The sequence below is a fragment of the Bombus affinis genome, chromosome 12, assembly GCF_024516045.1.
Source record: "Bombus affinis isolate iyBomAffi1 chromosome 12, iyBomAffi1.2, whole genome shotgun sequence".
NCBI lineage: Eukaryota > Metazoa > Arthropoda > Insecta > Hymenoptera > Apidae > Bombus > Bombus affinis.
In genome coordinates this window covers 7,129,046-7,151,664 of record NC_066355.1, presented here as the reverse complement: position 1 = coordinate 7,151,664, position 22,619 = coordinate 7,129,046, and the positions used below count along the sequence as shown (strand labels likewise).

Below are 22,619 nucleotides of genomic sequence, written 5' to 3'. Positions count from 1 at the left end.
AATGAGAGAACAACATAGGAAATACACACAGCAGGGGGCTGCGAGACGATAAATCGCCTTTCCCCTTGTACTTCCTTTGCCGAATACGGAAGAAGCTGTGTTCTCGCCACTCAGCGTGGAGAATTACTGAATCTCCAGGTCGATCGATTTTTCTTTTCTCGGGGGTTCAAATCGCCTCGATTCTTCCCCAATCTTCCACCTTGTAGAAGTTGCAAGCCTCTAGATATTAAACCTCGGAACCTCGGTGTACCAGGTTTTCCAATTTTTTGGAAATTCTTGAGTCATCGTAACAATTGTCGCTTACGCTGTTACACACACACATACACACACACGCACATACTACTTACTACTTCCAACTCAAGAACATTCCAAATTCCTCTCGCGAACTCCTTTCACGAAAATCCATAAAACTCGCCTAAAATGTGAAACTAGAGAGAGAGAAAGAGAGAAAGAGAGAGAGAGAGAGAGAGAGTCTCGTCGTTAAGTCACGCTCGATCAACCATGATTTATCGGGGGAAGAAAAGACAGCACGGGGTGTGAAGGATGACGACGGTGTTGTCGTTATTAAATTTTAAGCTGGGACAAGACTCGCGGTCCTTTCAAAGTGAATATTAATGTCCCACCAGGTGGTAAGTCCCTGACGAGATTCTGATAACAGTGATACGAGGAATAAGCAAACTATCTCAATATAACAAAATCTCGTTTATCCGCGCCTCGTTTATGCGAACAAGTTAATTTCAAGCCTCTATTATGCAAACTACGATCGAACGGAATTTCGCAATACAAACGTACTTATTTTTATAACGAGAATATTAATACATCAAATCATCTGTTGTTATCCAAAATAAATTCTATATGCCAAAGAAGGAACAAATTGATAAACTTACGAGTCTTTTTTTAATACTGGAATATTTTAATGAAATACGTTTTTGGTACCTCTTTGTGGATAAGTTAATAACAATTCTGAATTCGTTTGATGTACACGCTATAGCGCTGTAGAAGGTAATAATAGACACCAATTTATGCGCATAACAAAAGCTTGTGTTTCATATAACCACTTTACTCTATGTCTGATCACATACGCTCCGTATCTACTTATCCGTATTCTACTGTTCTCTTGTTCCACCGCGAATCTAAGAAAATTATCGTTTATATGGAGACATTACCATCTGCGTGTTCTGACTGTGAAAGCAACTTTGACACCTGGAGAATGAAATTCACACTTCGCAATACGATTGAGATATACAATTTCCCGACTTAATGCAAGCGTTATTCTGGTGAAAAGCGATGCGTTTATGGGACACCTTTACGAGCGCCGTTATCAAACGTCGTGAGATTAAACCTCCAGATGTTTAATCGACAGCGGTACAGTAAAACTCCATTTGTTGGGTCGAAATTTTAGTTGATATTTGACTGACTGAACTTTCGCCGAGCGAATTCATTTATCAGGTCGCGAGATCCAATCACGTGAACGAAAAATATTAAGTAGCGGAGAAAATGGGTGAATCAGAATTGTGTAAACTATTTGTCCTCCAACAAGTTGCAACAAATTTCTAGGCAAGTTCTACTGTGTCCTAATCTAAATATCCAAGCGACCTAAGATGAGAGTTGGTCGCGAGTATTGGTAGATCTTCGTGTTCCCTATTCTCTCTATCGCGGTTCCTATACGTATATGCTGTATGTGTATCTCTCGTTCTCCTGATACCGAACTTCCTCGCTTAACTAAGTTCTTGGTGAATGCGCTTAACAACCACGAGCCTTGTCCTGCTACTGCTCGCACCATACCAACCGTCTGCCGTATGATTTAACGACAAACTTTGAGGTCTTACTTGTAAACGCGGTCAAATTAGCTGGATACGTATTGCAGCCGGTTATTTAGACTTACGCCGACAGTTTTAAAGTTTCCGTGGTGTTACAGCAGGACCATATAAGGGTTGGTAAGGTGACTTTACTTAAGGAACGATTTTATGGAAGGCAAGGAAGGGATTCACGAGTGTTTGTTCTGTTTGTTCGCGAGATTATACTCGCTAATGGTCCTTGGTATTCGTTACACGAGACGTTTTAAGAATCCGGATGATCAAGAGATATAACCGGTACAAATATCAGGATTATTTCTGTTGTAAAGTTTCACTGCAAAGGCGGGCGAATCTTATCGTATGAAAAGCACACAAAAAAACGCCTGGGAAAATCCATTTCTGTGATGACGCAGTATCTTTTCATTTCAAGAAAGCTTGCGTCCGTTCGCAATAATAGGGTTTGAGAGTGTTGCCTGGTAGATTCTTGCGTATCCTTAACGTAGGAGGAACGATTCTCTTCTCCTTTTAATTACCTTCTTGCGCAATTTCATTAGGAACATTCAGATGTATACTGGACCACGACATTGTTTGAATACTTACCATAGATAATTTTTATGTATACAATATGTATAATGGAATTTCATTTGCGAGTAATGAGACACAATTATGAGACAGGAACTAATGAGATACACTAATGAGACGCGATTTAATTAACGTATACAGAAATTACGAGACATTTATTGCAAACATGCATTCAACAAAACTTACGTGCACACAATTATAAATTGTATTAAATAATATTACAGCATTGCATAACATAAATAGGCATCTTAAACCCATTAGAAATATTAAATACGAACATTGAAGTTTATCAATGTAATGGATAATTAACTGTTTAAACAGTTTCGTGATTTCTATGAAACGTACACTTGTATCAAATATCTTGTGGCTTCTGTATGTATTTTTAAATTTGCTTCCACCTGTACCAATATGCTCATGACAGTCGAATCTCATAACAGTACTAATGAAATTTCAAAACGTTTCGTATAACACGCGTATGATATATTCATAAAAGATGTGTACAAACGAGCCTGTGTAGTCGTTGAATGGCACAGTGAAGCCTGGAAATGGAATCGCGATTCGTCTCTTCTTCGTTTAATTTCACATCTCGTGAGAATTATTACACGATTTAAGGATCCAACGGGTGCGTACACCTTTATTGCGTTCATACGGGAATGAAAAATTACGCGTTTCCTGCTACACGAAATGAAAACCCGCCCCCAATACGAGTGCCGCGTTTCATTCGCTAAAAACACAGCGGCAACTGGCTGATTCATATTTTATTCATGGGACGCGCAACCGGTACAGTTCCCTTCCGATTTCTCGCGAGCCGCTCTCTTGTTTCGTTCCCGGGGGTCTTTCCCGTGGAAAGGGATGGCAATATTGCGGCCAGTTGTAATGTTTCGCGACAATGACGTTACCCTAGTGCTGCACCGGTGTTTTAGAGGGCCGGATTTTCCACTATTTCATAAGTCAAATCGAATAGCGCCCGGTGAAAATTGGGAAAATGGGTTCGATGGTTTTAATGGCTTCAATGGATTTGGAAAAAAACATTTCCTGTGTTACATATGGGGAAAGGTTCTGTCCATTAAAAAATGTATTTGGTGAGAATCAGCGAAAAATTTCACATTAACCATTAACTTTTCAAATTAGTATAAATCGTAAAAGTAAAGAATCGTTTGTAGTGTCATTTTCGTTTTTATACGAAGTTCTTGTGCTTACGTTTTTTTTTTTTTTTTAATTATTATCTTGAATGAATAAGTTTTAAAATATACAAATTAATAAGCGAATTAGTCACTTGAAACAACAGTCGCTATCTTTTTTTTCGTGGAATCTATAAATATAAATCGAAAAATATAAATTCCGTTTACAGATACGAAATGTAATAATGATTGTACCACAATTTCGGATACACATTGCAGTATTTCGTTATGATGATTATGAGAAACAAAATTAGTACGATTTGATTCGCCCGCAATTTTGTAATTAAAGTACATCCTGTGGAAAATAAGCAGGTGCTGGGATAGCTTCTGGTATATCTGGTCCATAGATTCGATCAGAAAATCAATTTTCTAATATAGTAGAATTGTACTATGCACGCGGAATTTTAATGTGAAATAATATTCTGTGAACGTAACAGGATTCAAACTGTCAAGTACTCCTATTTGACGTGTTGTGTCAATGCGGCCAGTTACTAGAGTTACTCGAGATTATCGCGGACTCACGCGCTGGAATTAAACGGGGAAAATTTCGCAAAATCCATATTAAGGCGTTACGTGGGACCGCGATTTTCTAGTTTCTCATTTAATTAAAACTTGCGCCTCGGCGGTGAGGATGCAACGGGGTGGAGAATTTGTTATTCCGGCTGTTCAAGAGAGTGGAAAATAAAGTTTCATCGTTTATGACCGGTTCCTTTGGATAACGAACATACCCAAGCTCGCGGCTATTAACGCGATTACTTTCACTGACCCGATACATTGACCAAGAGTTCTTACATTAATCTGTATTAGCCTACAACCGTGCATCCGACGTTTTGTTTAATTAGAAGCAGTTTGGACGAAGAAGAAGAAGAACGTTTAGCGTGATATACTGACTGAAGTTTCGCCATGCTGCTCGCAGAACAATTAAGGGATCATTTTCTCTATCATTTTGTGTTTTTATTTCCATTACTAATATCTCTATATTTCTTTTTAATATTGGGTTAATGCATATGAAGTTTCTTTTATTCAAATAAAAATGTAGCTGCATGTAGTTTCTTTAACATTTCTATCCTATTTAATGAAAATAATTTTTATATGACCAGACTGTTAATATCTGTACAAATACATTTTCCTTTAAATATTTTTCTATATCTTTTATGAACATACGAGGTTTCGTTTCTTCAAATAAATATTTAACCATGTACGTATAGTCTCTCTGGTATAACTTTGAACGAAATAATTTTCATGATTGGACTGTTGATAATCGTGCAAATTCATATTCCGAGGGACATAATTAAAAAGATAAGATTCAAGAAGATATTCGTTTTACCTAATAAATATTATTACATTTTAGAACATTTTATATAATTTTTATCTTCATCCCCATTGACGTGTAACAAATTCATGCTTCAAGACCGATGGTTTAACTCGAACCATTTCTTTAGAAAGTGACATTTTAATGTATAGAAACCACTATCTGGTTACGCGTACGTTTCTATCACACCCTGAACACTTGGGTGGCGTCTAGCCAGGCACGCCATGACATGGAATTGATTTACAGACAAGCCCGTTAGTTTGAACCGTAGCGTTCTCCGGTCGAGCCCGACGGCTCGGTTAACTCGGTATTTCCAAATTAACTTAACTTCTGCAGCCTTAATTACGTTTCTTGGCCTGGCCAACTTTGTTAGCGTGTCGCTGCCCATATTGTTTAGCTGTGCCGCCGCTGGCTTCCATTAGCCTCATGTAACTAACTTCCCTCCTCTTCTGAGGACTTTCCGCTTACAGAAGCTTACGAGATCCGCGGATTACTGGCTCAGCTCTTAGCCGGCTTTCGAAGGCCACTCGAAGCCGCTTAGAAACATCCTCATCCTCTCCTACATCCTGAACGATTTCTAATTCGACCGAACTTCCCTCAATAGAGTGGACAATTTAAAGATTGCCACAGCTAAACGGAGAGAAAGAAGAAAGAAAGAAGGTTGAAAAATGCATAGAATGCGCGTAACATGCAAATTTATACGATATATCGGAAATACATAGTACTCGTTGTAATATTTAAAGCGAGGGAACGAATCTCCATTTAGATTACATTTCTCTAGTTTGTAGAAGTATGAATTTCCAACGGATCCGCTGTCTAGTAACGATCTTTTGATTGTAATTGTCGGAATCATACACAATTCTCGGCTACGTCCATGTAGCAATAAAATGAATTTTATCGTGAACATTGATGGAAGTTTACAACTTTGAGATAACAGTTGGAAAGTAAAGTGATCGAAGTTCGGGATAAGGGCGCGAGAGATTAATTTTATTTGTGAAATTTCGTACTCTTATAAATCCTCGAAATAATTTCTATCATTTAAATGAAATTTGTTGCTGCAAAATCACCGCAGATTACTTAGTATATGTTTTTCATTTTAATTCTTCTCCAAAGATTAATCGTTCAATCATCGATCCTTGTCAGGAAGTAATTCATCTTCGTTTCAAGATTCCCCGACGTTTTAATCATGAAACATAACACGTCTGTTATAATTTGAACTTTGACGAAATTGGTAGAAGTGTAGTTCGCAGTAATATGGTTACAATATCGATTAATCGACGTTTCAATGGTAATTTCGCGCGAGCAGTTGATTAATCTCCCATCCGACAATTTTACGATCATTACGCGATTCAATAACGAAAAAGATGATCGTTCGCGCGACGACGACGTTCATTTCCGTTAGTGGATTCGGCTCGTTACAGACAGAGGCAGCTCTCAAGCCGATAGCTCGCGGGATAAACTAATTAATACTTGGCTCCTAGAGTTGAGCTGCTACTTTATTCGATTAACGACATTGTCGAAACAATGGTGCAATTAATGCTCCGCCCGATGGAACAACGGCACGTTATACGACGTTCGATTCGTCGAGGAAACAAGGGGAACCTTTGTTTCATCACGTACCACGGAAACTTCACTCCATACACGTGAGACACGTAGAAACGAAAAACATATTGAGCAAGATGCGTTTCTGCGGAAATATAATTTGTTGAACGATATATAGAGAGGGAGAGATCTTTACTTTGAAAAAACTGGTACAAATGATCCCTGCCAGGTTTGTTGAAACGCTGCTGGTCGTTAAAGGGGAGCCGTGGTCATTAATGGCGCAGGACGAAGTCAGGAAAGTTAGAGGAAACTTCTCGACGCTGTTCCCCGTAAAATTGATGCGGGGAAATGGACGCCCATTTGATGAATTTCTTCGGAACGAATTTTAATTGAAATTACTTTTTCGCCGCGTTCATTACGCGCTGCGGATCGCGATAGTATTAGTTACGAATAGCGCGCGCGCGTTAAAAAATTATTTCTCCAGCAGAATTTCGACATCGTTCGCACGATTTATGGTATATGGCTGTTTCGTTGCGTTATTTTAATCGGAACGTCACTGATTATTACGGGCGCTGGCGTGGTGGTTAATTCACCGCTTTGGTACGGATGAAAACGAGAGAAAAGGAAAAAATGGAAGGAAGGTTGAACAAAGGCGAAGAAAGACAAAATAAGGGAGATGCGAGGGTAAAGAAGGAAGAATGGGAGGCACGATGAAGAAAAAGGAGAGGAGAACAAAGAAATAAATAGAAAGGGGGGAAGAGGATTGCAGATTTTTTGGATATCGTAGCACGCAGGCGAGTTAATAACGGAAGAAGGAACGGAAGGGAAGAAAAGAAAGGGAATCTGAAAGAAAAGAAAATTGTGAGGAAAATGGGAAGAAAAGGAAGGTAAAGAGGTAAAAAGGATAGAGAATGTAAGAAAGGAAAACCGGATAGAGAAACATCAATAATCGAGATATACCAGCGAGAAAAATGAAGGAAATTAAAAGGGGAAAATCGGGAGAATTGAAACCGGAGAGAAAGAAGGAAAAGTGTAAGAAAGAGGGAAAATAGATGAATTTGCATCGTTAAAAAAACGAACAGCAAAACGCGTCAACATGTATTAAAATAAAATGGAAATAACGAAGGGAATATACCCTGCTTGTAAGGTGTCGCGAGGCGACGTTTCTCGCGCGGCGAATCGCCATAAAATTTATTTAATAACCCGCGAAAGTGGCTGTTTTATCTGGCGCATCTTTACGAGTACTTCTCTTCGTTCTCCCTCACCTTTTCTTACACCCCTTTTTAACTTTTTAATGGTCTCGAAGGAGTGGAAATTTCTTGACCTGAAACGATCCTCTTCCTCTCGTTTTGTACCCCCCCCCCCCCCGCCTGGTGTCTCTTCAGTATCATCGATGTCACTTTGACCGGCGATTAATTCGCAACGAAACTCGCGATGGAATTTTTCTGCGTGCAGTTCGACTACCAAATGGACGATGGGTATTTGATGAAGTATTTAAAAGTGTCATCGCGCGGACACGAATCTATGAAACGGTAATTCACGGACCTGTCAATTTGATTCCGCGCAACAATTGAATCTAGACAGCGAGCCAGAATCGTTTCACTAGCTTCAGAGTTAATGAAACGTGTCTATCGAAAAATTAAATATAGCGCACATGACCTCGGCAAGCAATTTTATGATGCTCGTTCATCGTGGACACACACCTCTTTGCCTCTCGTTCTTTTTTCTCTTTTTTTATTTTTCACTCCTCTATACTCTCTCCCTTTACCTCGTTTCTCTTTTGCCCATATTTATAACCGAACACGGTCTGCACCGGCAGTCAGCGTTTCAATTCCAATAATTGTCGATCGATTACTCCAATTTCGTTACTTCTGCGTACCACCGTGAAGGTGATACTACTCGTTCATTTCTTTCGATCGTTTTTCCCAAAGAGACTTCGTCTGAATAACGTGACTAACTCGATAAAAAAATAGATCCGCGTATGTATATTCAGTGAGCGGAAGGAAATTTGTAGTAGCGTAATTCTGAGCGATTGTGAAGGATTCGGGTGAAGCGACAGCGAACCAAGTGAATTTAGAATAACGTGCAGCTTAATACACGAGAAATTATAGAGCTTATGAGAAAGAAGTACGAGACTTTTCTAGAATATTCTGCTTTTTTTATTACAAATGCCAACGCTTATGTAAAAAATTCACTGACACGAAATTCTCCGCATTTCCAATATTTAAATTGTATTAGTTAGAAGCGAGAGAAAGGTACAGCTTTCATATTCATAGGTGTAAAATTTTATTACCGCAGATACTAATTGATGGTTTTGTAGCACGTTTGAAAAAGCGATTTGATTTTGATCGATTCTCAGCTGGCTTACACAATTTATTCCAGTAAACCATGGTAAAACCTCTTCAATCTTCTTCCATCTGTTTTTCAACCCGATACACCAATCCTTCCAATTAAAGTTCATTTCTTTTTCTGTTGCAGAGCTCACCTTCGACTCGAAGGCAAAGTCGAAGTTCAACTCTAAGTCGTTGGGCAAAACTGTGACCGTTGTCCGCGAAAAATGAATAACGGTGAAAATTCTGCGCGGCGAATGAGCATATCAGCCGATGACGTTCGTGTTACAATTTCAACAAACAAACACTAACTTGACGAACTTGAAGAAATCGACTAGCCAAGATCACCTTGAATAGAAGATTCATATCTCGCGGATCTCCTCGTACCGGTGGGCAATGGTATGCTATTTAAGGAGATGATAGCCGACATACATTGAAGAGTCTACTGTAACTGAGAGGATTATATCTCGTACGTCATGGAGGAACACGTAAACCAGTCTACGAACTCGTCCACCGACGGGTTGTCGTTCATTGATGCCTCGATCATCCTCAGGGCTCTGGTCCTTGGTCTCCTGATACTCGTCACCGTTGTTGGTAAGTTCTGCTTCTACTCTTGGATTCGACGCTCCGACCAAGAAATTTGATAAGTTGTTAAAAATGATCGGGGAAAGTTTTATTTGTTTCGTGGCCTCATTTATTGGCGAACTTCCAACTGGAAAAGTAAAAGCTGTTGAACGCGGGACGAGTCTCGAAGTAGGTGTGTACGTGTGTGCAGGGTGACACATTAAAAAGTATCGAGCATAGACGGGCCAACTTATTGACGATCTGATGGTCCAGTTCGCTCGGGTGTTCGATATTAATCTATCGCTGCGAATATTTTGGAAAGTACGTTCGGTAGAAGGAAATGGTTTTTGGAGTTGCTGGAGATTGAGAGAAACTTCGTAAGTGTTATATATAGAAACGAGTATACGTGTAAATAGGGAAAGTTTTTATACCGAATTCAATTCAATTTACGCTGTTCACCAAAAACGTAGCAACATTTTATATACGAAATCGCATCAAGATGTTGCAATTTTTGGCGAACAGTGTATTAGTAGTATTATTACCCCACTTATTTTATTTAGTTTGTAATTATTACCAGAAGATTGGAAACTATTATATATTTGTAATGTTTCAAAGTAGGTGCGACGACTACAAAATTATACCGACTATTCACTCACCCTATATTTACGGCATTTACGTGTTAATTGGGTGTAAGCGTAGTAAATCTGATATCATTTGGTAGTACCTTTGTAGTATCTCAATTGATACTATGGAAATGTCAAATGCATTAATTCATTGACTGTCACGTGAATTTTATATATGTCGCCCTGGCATCCGCAACAGATTTAAACGTACTACATCAGAGTTGAAATTTTGCAGTATTGTATTTTGCGTAATTCTGTCCGACAATGCTATCCGAGTCACTCGTATTGTTCAACCTTTTTCAATCCATGAAATTTATCGTATTCTGATTATTCTTAAAAAAATGTATTAACGTCGGTTATGTTGGCAGTCAGCGTATTAATTGTTTTTGAATTCCCTTTCACCAGACAGAGAACTGGCAAAATTAACCTTTCGATTAATTTAAATTGCCAAAGCAGGGGCGTTGGAGTGCGTTTGATTATCGGATGCAAATCGACGAAATGGAACATCAATTTTACAAAAACGGCTCAACATGTACATGAGTGGAAACTTCGAATCTGCTTGTCGGTGTCTAATCAATTAATCGTTCTCCTTCCGCTTACTGTACAAGCAGCCTGCACGTGCAAGCTCTGTCTCTCTGTTGGCCGATGTAATGGTGTCTGTTGTCAACGTGTAGTTTCGCGGACGGCGTGAACGGTGCACCACACAAGTACAATGGGAGATTAATCTAAAGCTGACACGTTTCCGCGCCGCGTAATGTATTATCGGGAATGACGAGGGTAACCGTGTGACGCATCCACGCACGCATCTACGTGGATAGAATCGGTTGAAAGACTTGGAAAGTAGCGCACGGAGAGGAAATATCCGTTTCGACGGCGATGGAATAAGCTAGGAGAGCTATCAGGCGCCTCAGAGTTAATGGTTCGATTAGAATTTCATGAGACCTTCGTTCGGCATAGCGAACGCGTGTTTAATGTCTTTGAAAAAAGTGCCAATAAGAATCTATTATTCCTCTCCATAGAGCTGTGCATACGATGGTCTCTAACATATTTGCAGAAACATTAATTCCATTTTTAAATGGATATGTACATTGATTATACTTGAGTTACATATATAGTATGTACAAACTTGCCAAAGTATTCGAACACTCGTAGATATATTTTGTATGTATTGTACGTGTTAAAGAAATATTGGAGTTTCATTATCTGGTGTGGAATTAGACTGGTTAAGCGGTTATATTGGAAAAGTTAGAAACGTGCCTGAAAATGTACGACATGCAAGTTAGAAAATATTTAGTGCAAGAATATATTAAAAATGTTTAATATTAATCAATATATTCAGTGGGGTCATATTTAATAATTATTATGTATTAAATTATTATATGTTAAAGTACCTTAAAACAAACCTTTAAAAAAAGCAACAAATATCTTGTAATTTCATGTAAAATCATGGCACAAGTAAGGTCAGGGATATTCTATGTGTCAAGATGAAACAAGATTCGAGAATAACAAAATCGCCCCGTGGGCATCAATTTCCAGTTCCTCAAGATCATTTTATGATAAGATTTTAGCTTCCAATGGATTAATCGATACCGAGCCGACGATTGCCATTAAGAGATAACCTTTATCCCATTCGCCGTTATAAATTCATGATGATCGTCCTTCTAGAAAAATAAACGGTATGATCTTAAATAATTTAGGGAGTCGAAGAAACTAAATTATAGGAGATAACGATTATATAGGGATCTAGATATCAGACCCTTCTTTCGCGGCGCAAGAACAGTTCGCTTCATAAACTAAAGATGCGATGCAGATTACTTAATTTCTGGCTGCTTCGAAGGCGAATAGAATTTGCAAAATTTAAGACAGCCTATCCTTGGGATGTGCCATTTCTGAGAATGGCTAACGAGATTCGGGCCACCTTGGAAGGATTGTTAATTACGTTTTTTGCTGACACTGGTAATCTTCTGATAGCCTTTCTGTTTTTGATCGAGAAAAGAAGAAGAAAATAGAACGAGGTGTCAAAGGGAATAAGAATTAAAAGGGAATTGTATTGCGCCGAAATGGCGTTATCAAAATTGGCCAAATATTGAGAAAAAGTGAACCACTGGGCAATTCAATTGTCAAACTGATCGAGTTGTTTTAAAATTCACTTTCATTCTGTCTCTCTGCTTCGCCCATCTTTAATGCGATTCGAAACAACCTTTTTCCAATCTGTGAGCCAGTCTTGCACCTTCGAATTCGAACGTCGGGGTCAATACTATGGAAATTTAATTATTGGCTGGACATTGCGAACACTTACGGATTTACGCAGTTTCCAGTTCATCATGTAAATCGAGCAGCTGTGTGAACAAAACTCTTTACCAACGTATAACGAATATTGTACAAAGCGTTTTAAATTTTCATTGATTTTAATTAGTTAATTTTCATAAGTGAGATACGACTGCTGAATTGCAAATAAGGAACGTCAGCTTTTGGTGTAGACTTTTTTACATAAAAGCTACAGGATATCTAGTTCGTTGGATAATTGCCAATTTCGTACAGTAACGATCGCGGGGGCATCGGCAATGATGATTGCTTCACCTAAATCTAAAGCGAGCATCGGCGTTACTAACGTGCACGAAGTTATCTACTAGTTCCGATTAATTAATTTCGTTAGCGAATTCCCCTCGCCATTAGTAGATTGTCATTAATCAAATGTTGAACGTAGGGCACGTAATTGAAACACGAGCCGACGATCGATGAATCGCCCAATTTTTGTCCTCATTACCGTGGAAACACCAGAGAAACCTAAAAATTTCATCGCCTGGCTTTGTCTGCCACAAAGTAGAATTTTTCTACTTTCAATCGGCGAATTCAATTGGAGCACGGCTCGCTGGTTTCCTCTAATTCGTGGAGTCGTTTCAAAGGGCGAAATGTTCTTTCGGCCATAATGGCAAAGAAATGACATTAACGTTTTAGTTGGGCGGATCGCAATGTAGCTTATCGCACGTGTCAATAAAAGCTCGTCCTGCTCCTTTAATCCTCCCGCAAATCGTAGAATTTTTGCTGCTTTCAAACGGCAGATTCGATTTCGCCGAGTCAGACACCGATATAGGCAAAATCACGATTTTTCTTTAATACGTATATATATATAAAGGATATTCTTTGGAAAGGTAGGATATCTTTTTCACGTCAAGGATAGCGAGAAGAGACGCTGCCTATATCGACCGCGTCTCCTCTATACGTCTACGATGACCAAATAGAAAGAAGGTAGTTTAGTCGTCCAGGATGGTGAATGGCCTATTTAAGCTGTATAGAAAAGGTTCGTAAACCTTTATGCCTCCTCTATACTACTTTGCCATCCCTTCGCGTAATATCATTCTATGCTGAAGGATTCGAGTCTGTATCCGGTATCTTGATGATTCACGAATGTTACTGGTAGTTTCTTTTCGTTTGATGATGATTCGATGAACCATCTGCGTAACCCTCACTCGATTCGTGGAAGTTGACAGGATTGTTTTACTACCGTCTCCTTCATTTTAGTGTCGAGCCTCCTTTGGATTTGTAGCTTTCGTATTTTGTTACATTTTTCTTTTCCTTTATCTTCTTCAGCCTACGTTTGTGTTATAATTATTTTCTTTATCCGTTTGTTAGTTTTGGCGATATTTTCTAGGATAGTTCATGTCTTAAGTTGTTTGTAATCTTTATATTTTTGGAACTATGGCTACCAATTATAAGTAGAATATTTTATTTTGTTAATCTTCAATAATACTGGCTGAAACTTTCAGGGATTATTTTATCTCTTTTAACCACTGCAGGCTATTACTTGGAATTGTACTTATTGTTCCTTCTTAATCCTTCCGTTTTCCTCCGGCGTCTTTTTGTGCAGCTTTTTGGAATAGTGGATTAAATTAGAATATTTAGATTTTTCATTTAAAATTCAGAATATTTAGATAAAATTATTAAATAAAATACTTTCGTTTAATATAGTACTTTAAATAAGGATTAAATCTACTCAAGTATAAAATATTCTTCGCATATTATCAGGATTCTTAATTCGACAGATATCGTTTTAAAACGATAAATTTCTATTTAATCATACAAATACCTATATCTCATGGCAAAATTCAAAATGTATTTTAACATTACGGATATATTTAAAACACCAATTAAATCTGATTATTATCTTTTCCTATTGTCTCCATAATTTTTGTATAAAACTTTTTTTCTTACCATACCGCATTATCCATCAATTCAAAACGTATTCCATTATTTATTACTCTATCCCTAGTACTAAATACTTCCATCCACACCGAAACAAATCTACCTTTCTCATTAATTTCCACGGGCAAGAAGTAGTTCCTGACTAACATCGTATTCTATATATCTTAACATAATTTAACTCGGTCCGAATGATAACAGTAGCGAACAAGGAGAGGGACAGAACGAAAGCAGGATATGGCGAAAACCCGGGGGAAACGAACGGAGGAAGAATAAGAAAAGTTTCTTTGGAAATATGAGTTGTGGCTAGTTGAATGCAACTACGAAGTAGTTTAATTAGAAGGAACACCGTGTTGGACGTTCGTCGGTCGACTGCAACTTCTTTAGAGCTAAAGGAAAAGTTACATGAAATCAATGAGTTGTCTCGGAAAGAATTCGACATTCTCAAGCAGAAGGCATTTGCGGAGAAGTGGAAGATCTTTTTCTGGAACGTTTATTCAAACCGGAGGGGAGAGGGATTGTTCGAGAACCGTCGGCAAGAACAGCGAGAATTCAGCTACTTCAATCTGACTAGCGTGTTCGGGGTTGGAAAGTTGGAACGCGCCAGTGAACGTTCCACGGAGCCGGAAATAAATATGACAGTAAGTTTCCGGCTCGTAGTGCCGGCTAACGCTCGAACGCACATCGCGCACGCCGTTACTCTGCGTCCTGGATATTCACTTTAGCAAAATGTATCGCTGATTCGTGACGAAAATGCTCGTTGACTCTTGTATGAAAAATCTTCACTCAGGTGTTAATACCGTTAATCAGGCAAACTTCGTTTAAGGAATTATTCGTTGATCTTGTTCTACGAAAATTAACGATTAAACGAAAAAAATATTTATTCTTCCATGTAGATTTTAGATTTTTCTCTTTATAGAAGTACGTACACGATTGTTGTATTTGTAGAAATATCGAACAAATTTAACGAGCTACGGTATCATAATTGGAGACGGTTCCGATTCAAGATTAATTCGTGCATTAATGCTTTTAATCAGACAAGCTGCGTTTAAAGAAATATTTGTTAATTTTGCTCGCTGAAATATTTCGTTCGAGCTAAAATCGACGATTATTCAACGAAAACGTATTTACGCTTCCGTGTTGATTTTATATTTTTTGTTACAGAAGAATGAACAGTTTATTAAAGAGCAGACAGAATGGTATCACGTTTGAAAACCACCTTATTCAAGATTAATTCATACGTTAATACCTTTAACGAAATAAGCTGCGTGTAAAGAAGTATTTGTTGGTTTATTCGGTGGAAATTTTCTTTGATATTAAAATCGACAATGACTAAACGAAAACGTATTTACATTTCAGTGTCGATATTATATTTGCCTTTTATGGAAGCGGAAAATTTGGACGGCGAACAAAACGGTATCACGGTTGAAAACTACCGTATTCAAGATTAATTCATACATTAATACTCTTAACGAAACAAGCGGTGCATAAAGAAACATTCGTTGATTTATTCGCTGAAAAATGTCATTGACATTAATATCGACAATGATTAAACAAAAGAGTATTTACATCTCAGTGTCGTAATTATACTCTTCCCTTTTAAAAGCGAAAAATTTGACGGGCAAACAAAATGTACTATCACAGTTTGCAAACTATCTCGTTCAAGGTTGGCTGTGATTTATTCGAATTTCATCAGGCTCATCAAGTTGTCAAAACCAACTTACAGTTCGTTTATGTTCGAAAACTTGGTTGGTGAAATTTCGTTATTTACAACCGGTGACGGTAATGCTTGCATTGCTAATGATCGCGTGCCAATTGAATCGAATGGCGAAGACGAAGTTTGAGAACGAAGTTCCTATCTGAGCTAATTCGGAGAGCTCGTGCAGTGTGTCAGAAACATCAAATGCGATTAAACTTGGGTAGAAAAGTACTTCGATTAGCAGTGACCAGCGCCTGAGGGGGACGATGTCAGTGTTTGACCGGCATACATATTCATACGTAGACCGAGGCTGCTCCTCCTTTCTCGGAGTTGTCTGACTGTAAATTCTGTTATTAGTACAGCTCGCTGCCTAACTAACGGCCCGTTGAACATTGCCCAGGTATCCATATCTGTGTCGAAATTAGAGTAATTTTACGGACGCTTGGCAACGACCAAAACGCTCCGCGTAATTATGTCACAATTTTCACATATTGTCACATGACGTGTGATTATTTGCATTTAAATAACACTTATCAAACCATAATATTAGTTATTGTGCATCGTGATTAAATATCGCACAATGGAAAATGTCTAAATTGCTCTTATTATTTTGGGAGACCATTTAAAACAGAGAGAGAGAGAGAAAATGACGATTGCTTTTAATTGATAAACGATTATTTAAGACAGCCATTATTGTTTTGTAAAAATTCTTAGATGCTAAAGGCTGTACCAGAACCTATTGCTGAATACTATCAATCGTTTCTGAGCGTATCGTGAGACCAACGAAACTCTAACGCATCGAAATGTTTATCGTTGATGCGCGGCTCGTTTCGATCACTTACGATGATTACGAGAATAAAACTTAATCGTCGACTAATCAGTCGAATGTCAGCTGAATCGCGTAATAACGGAAAATCGTTTTAGTTTTTATTCCAGCACGACTATTACGTCAATCTTTACACGTGAGTAATCGTTTATCAAAGTGCTTAAATCGTTGATCTAGAGCTATACTGGTTACTCGATGTCCATAAGCTTCGCGTTATTGCCCAATAAATATTGAGTTGGCTACTCAATACCTCATCGTATTGCTAACGAATAACTACGCCTATGGTAATTGACAGCTATTTTCATTTCGCTCTCCGGGTCCAATAAAATATACTTACTGCTCTTCGTCTAAATTTAAATGACTTTCAACTGCATCCATTCAAAAGCAGAGAATAAAAGTCAAATTTTTCTCAACCCATCGACATTTACCATTCGTTTGCGACAAGTTCGACTTTCATCATCTCTATTCCATGATCATTTTAATAGCACGATTCGCTCGTTGCTCTACTGTTCTACAGAATATTCCCTCGATTATCAGAATGACTACTCAAAAAATGATGATTATAATCGATAAGCTGTTGTCTAGAATGAAATGTTCTTTGAATAGCTTATTGACAAAATCAAGATAGCCATGGATTGAATCGCCGTTCTCATATATAACGTTAGACATATAGCCGCTCTTATTCCACCTGAATTTGAATGACTTTTGACTCGTGCATCGAACAGGGGAAGATAAAACTCGAATTTCCTCCAGACAATCACCATTTGCCATTTCTTTAGTCAGCTTTCATCCCAGTTTCATCCCCTACCATCACCTCGACCGAGCGATTTCTCGAACGTTCTTTCCACTGTTTTACGATTACCATCTGGAACGTTGAGGTTTTCTCTTCGCTGATCCTCGCGCGATTTTATTTCGTGGCTCATAGTAATAGAATGATGGAGGAGGAGGGGAGGAGGGAAACAGCGCGTACTGTAAGAGGTTGGTGAAAGTAGTCGTAAAGTGCAACAGCGACGTATCGTGAAGAGAAAAGAATTATTTCGCAATAGCAACCGCGTGGATCGAAAACGTTGATGCGTGCAGCCGCGTATCCTGTGGGAGAGAAATTGAATAATTTAAGAAGAATGGCTCTCGACCACAGGTGGTACCGGCTTACGTATTCCACCTGCGTTCGTACAGTTCGCCTTGAAAGCAGAAACACGAACATCTCGCTTAAGCCTGTGTGCACGTTGAGCTTTCGCGTCACGCATCTTGTATTCTCGAGTGAAAGCGGTGTGTCGTCTATTCATTTATAATAAAACGTTGTACTGCGATTAACGGCCACGGTTCAATGCTTCTAACGAACGTTGGATACCGTCACGAATTCCTTGTTACAGAAAAGAGCTGTACGAAGCGAAGAGAAGCGTCGTTACGAATGAATGAATGCGAGATAAAAGATGGAAAGTGTATTTCCCTGGTTTATTTAGTAAGACGTAGAGGTTGCAGAGCAATGAGATCAAGAATGAATTCGTGATTGCGAACAGACCTCTTTCAAACGACTAATTTTAAGAATGAAACGGTGAAAGCGTGAAATTCTCTTGAGCGGAGGTAATTTTTTTGCTCGAGAACGTGAATTAAAATTTGAAAATCACTTTAACACTAGAATTATCTGTTCTTCTTTCACTTGGAATTACGCAACGAATTGGTAGATGCTATTGATAGAGTTTTGATTCGAAATATGATTATGCGAGTTTTCTAGAAATCAACTGCAATCATTCAGAAGACTGTTCGTAATTATTTGGCTTTATTTATACATTTCCATGATCGATAACGTGTTCATATAGATTAATATATTTCTGTTAAATTAAGTTTTCGCGCGAAACACTTTATTTTATATTTTAAAGGCAAAATGAATGATCGATGTCGAGTTCAGCTCGACGTAGAACTACAAACGAGGATAAAGTAAACTATAAGCATATAAATGTTTCTTAACAGATGATATAAATGTATATTTTATTTCTTAACATACGATAAAAATTAATGTTTCTTAATGTTAAACAAAAAATTATTGTGTGCCCAAGATTTCTCAAGCACGAAAGCTAATGTTCCAGAAATTGTAATATTCATTGGATGATCTTCGATGGATTCTGAAAGGAGTTTGCGTTTACTAACTACGCCAAGCTCTCAACCTATTCTTTTTTTTATTTTTACTTTATTTCTATCGAATTCGTAACCTTAAGAAAGAATAAAGTACCGACTTAAAATCTCCAAGAGACTTTGACTTTAATCGTACGATCTTGCAACGATCTCTAGCTTGAGCCCTTAAACGAATTTCTCGTCGATGCTGCAATCCTCGCACGATCTTTGCCCGAAGCTTGCGACCTTTTACCGACTTTACTACCGAGCTTACGATCGCGCTATGGTTTAAAATAAGAAAGAAAATAGTCTCTCATCAGTCGAATTCGACTAAAATTCTGACCCGCACTGTACTATATCCACGAAACGAAGGATAAGTTTAACACCATCTTCAGGGCAAACGACCGGAACGCGACCGCTAATTTGAAAATGCTCCTCGCCAAGCACCGTTCATTTATTCGTATTAAACGCTTTACGCGGAGTATAGAGTTTACGGTGCAGTAAAGTGCTTGTGACGGCTTCGAGGCTCGATTTTCTGTCGCTTGAACAATTTAGTTCGCGAAGTCGACGAGAGGAAAATATGGGAGGGCGAAAAAAAAAAAGGACAGCGTGTGCAGTGAAACTACGTTCCCTCTGATCCACGGATTCAACGCGACTTTTCCGGTGTACGCGTGTTACAAATCGACGATTCTCGCGATATAAACGTCGGTTTACTTTATACCTGCCCACCAACGTGAAAAAAGATCGGCGATCGTAAAAAGGATTCAAACGTGCAAATTACCGTGGAAAATTACTGCGTTAGGACGTGGAAAGTACTCGCGCCGTTATTAACAAGCACGAGTAGTCGAAATGGAGTGAAAAGCGTGTAACGCAAACCATGATGCCTATAACACGGGAAACTGTTAATTTCAACATTGATTCAAACTCCGTAGAAAGCGTAGAAACCAATCTACTCTGCAGCGATAATTGGGTCGAACTTCGATGAATTATAAAAAGCCTTCTGATTTTTATGCAAATTCATATGTTCGAAAACATGATCGAGAAAGTAGAACGTTGGTAAAAAATTGTGTTATGTACCAATTGTATTATGAAAAGTACTAGATACTGTTGATATTTTATATATTTCTCACATTACGCGCGTTCCCTGCAATGTTGCGTTCCCAAATTTCCTAGAAATGCATAGATATACCCGTAATGTAATTATAAATACGGAACAAATATCTAATCATATTCACGCGCGTGTGAATATCCTGATTCGTGGCACGTGATTCGAGAGAAGAATGGAAGATCGATGAGGCGTGAAGTTTGGAAGAACGTGCCGTTTCAAATTCATCGTTTTATGGGACAATGTTCGACCTCTCGATTCTTCACGGTTTGGCAAACGATAGATAAATTTACGAATTTTCCTGGAAAATATTCCAGACGTGTGCGTTTTGTATCGAATAAACGTTTCGCAGAGAGCGCGTGTTATTTATTCCGCTGCGAGTTTACGTCAATTGCTCGTTGTACGTTCGCTCTGACAGAGATCGACACGCGTCGTCCAACGTTGTAAATTAATTTTTCAAAAACCGTCACGTTAATAGGAAGACAAGCCGAAACTGGACGCGTTTGGCAAATCGTTTTCGCAGAACGATGGAGTTGGCGTGTCTGTTTCGTTTAAAGGCTCGCTACCTGGCCAACGAATAAACTGATTATGCGATTGTCAAAACGTTTGCTAAGCCTTCAAAGCGACGACAGCGTCGAAAGACTAATTACAGAATGTAACAAGCTAGTTGCCTCTGCTTGAACGTCCACCGTTTGCTGACAAATGGATGCTACCTGCAATACCTTCGCCGCTGACTGCGGATAATTAGCACGAGTGTAACCACCACTCGCTAGTGGAAGTGAAATTCAAAGGATAACGAAGATTGATGACGTTCACTAGGAATTTAGCTTGAAAATTGTCAAATTTTAGGTACTTTGTCTCTAGGACGAGCAAGATGCCATATCATTATCAATGGAAAATGTTGGAGAGTTCCGTTAGGCCAGATTTATGATACGGTAAAATACAATTGTTATTTTATAAATAACTTTAATAGTTCGTAGTTACATGATACGTAAGTAGAATTTTAGATTTGCCACTCAATAATAATTTAACCGACTTGTAACATTATTTGGATATATTTTTGGTTCATTCACATCACTAATTTCACATGATACAGTTAGGATATGAATTTTTAAATTGAATTATAAGGAAAATTGAAAAACGTTGCGCCCAATTTTTATTCAAACCAGAGAACCGAATTTCAACTACAAGGTAGTACAACACACCAAGTTGATCAATTTTTATTGCACCTACTTGAAACTGTAATCGATATTTTAACGCTTGAACAAATCAAAGTTAAACTATACATAATTACCGTATCTATCGGTGTATCTATTTATCAAAAACTCCCCCCACCCCCGCCAGTTTCGACATTAATCTACTCGAAGAGTTTACGCATCCGGAAAATCTGCTATCAGCGACCATCTTTTATCCGGAATTATTAACCGAAGAAAGTAATATGTGGGAATTTTCATCGAAAATGAAACGAGAATCATTCAGCTTCGTGCTTTTCAGGGTTCCTTGGTAATCAGCTTATGAATTATTTACGCGAGTTCCGAGGACCGTGCGCAACTAACTGGATGTATGATTAAAACGGCGACTCTCGGCGAACCTAAAAGTTGCAGCGAACCACCTCAAAGCACGCGCTAAAATCATGTAGGTAGGGGATCTTGATAACGTCACCTATTTCAATGCTCATGAAACAGACTGTGAAATGTTTTGAAAGCATACGATTTAGAGTTTCCTACGAGTAATTATGCGGAAAGCTTAAGTCGCTGTTTTAGGGAATGTTTGCTCGATCTTCACGCGATGGAGTACTTGGGGCATTTTCTAAAACAAATTTTTGTTCCAGGGAACCTGTTCGTGATAGCGGCGATCATACTCGAGCGAAATCTACAATCAGTGGCGAATTATTTGATCGTCAGTTTGGCTGTTGCTGATCTTATGGTTGCTTGCCTGGTCATGCCCCTTGGAGCAGTTTACGAGGTATCAAAATGTTGAATTTTTACCTGTTCATGAGTAAACCGCGGATGTGTAAACTCATGTTTTTGTAAATACGAGTGAAGAAATAAAACCCGAGCATTAATTTGTATCATTCGTTAAATATTGCAAAGGATGTTATATTTTTATTATATGTATTTTTGCAGCACGAAATTTCCCAAAAATACATAAAATACATCCGCGGTCTATTTATAATTTATAACTGCAATATTTATAATAGAAAACAATTCTATCGCGGAAAAAAAAACTCGCTGGTAACGATTTATGAACGATGCTTAATGTTTTATTTGTTGTATTATTAACTTGCAAGTTATTATGAAAGAAGAAAATTTTAATCGACCGATCTTTAAATTCCATGGTAATTTAGCGTATCGCAAGACAAACTGAATGAGTCCAAAAATCCCAAATTTCTCGTATTATACCGTTCGTGTGGTGAGTAGAATTTAATTTTAATTTCAACGTTGATGAACGCTTTTCGCCGAAAAGGGAGAAGGACGAGGCAACTCGGCTCGTTAATTTCTTCTCTGGTGGCTAAAATTTTTCAGAAATTCATTCGAAAATTCGGTTACCGTGTATCTTGTCAAGCTACGGGTAATTTAACGCATTCATTTTACAAATACGTACAGTGGCTCGGAAAAATATTTGAGCTCTTAACATATGTGTTATACGAGTATAAAACATTCTGAAATTTTATTATCACCGTAATAGGACAAGACTGTCAACATTATAAACTCTAACTCAATTTCTAACACCTATATACATTTTCA

At 38.3% G+C, this 22,619-nt stretch overlaps 1 protein-coding gene across 9 annotated transcripts in view; it reads left to right on the top strand.

Moving 5' to 3' along the window:
- LOC126922577 (5-hydroxytryptamine receptor-like) overlaps window positions 1–22,619 on the top strand; it is a 157,449-nt gene that overhangs the window by 104,357 nt on the left and 30,473 nt on the right. For 7 of the 9 annotated variants that reach the window (XM_050735314.1, XM_050735310.1, XM_050735312.1 and 4 more), the window contains 2 exons: window positions 8,892–9,337; window positions 21,704–21,837. In XM_050735314.1, coding sequence (XP_050591271.1) covers window positions 9,220–9,337; window positions 21,704–21,837 — 252 coding nt within the window. In that variant the 5' untranslated portion in view covers window positions 8,892–9,219. Of the gene's footprint in view, window positions 1–8,891; window positions 9,338–21,366; window positions 21,512–21,703; window positions 21,838–22,619 lie in introns of all 9 variants that reach the window. The other 2 variants (XM_050735317.1, XM_050735316.1) reach the window with 2 other exon arrangements.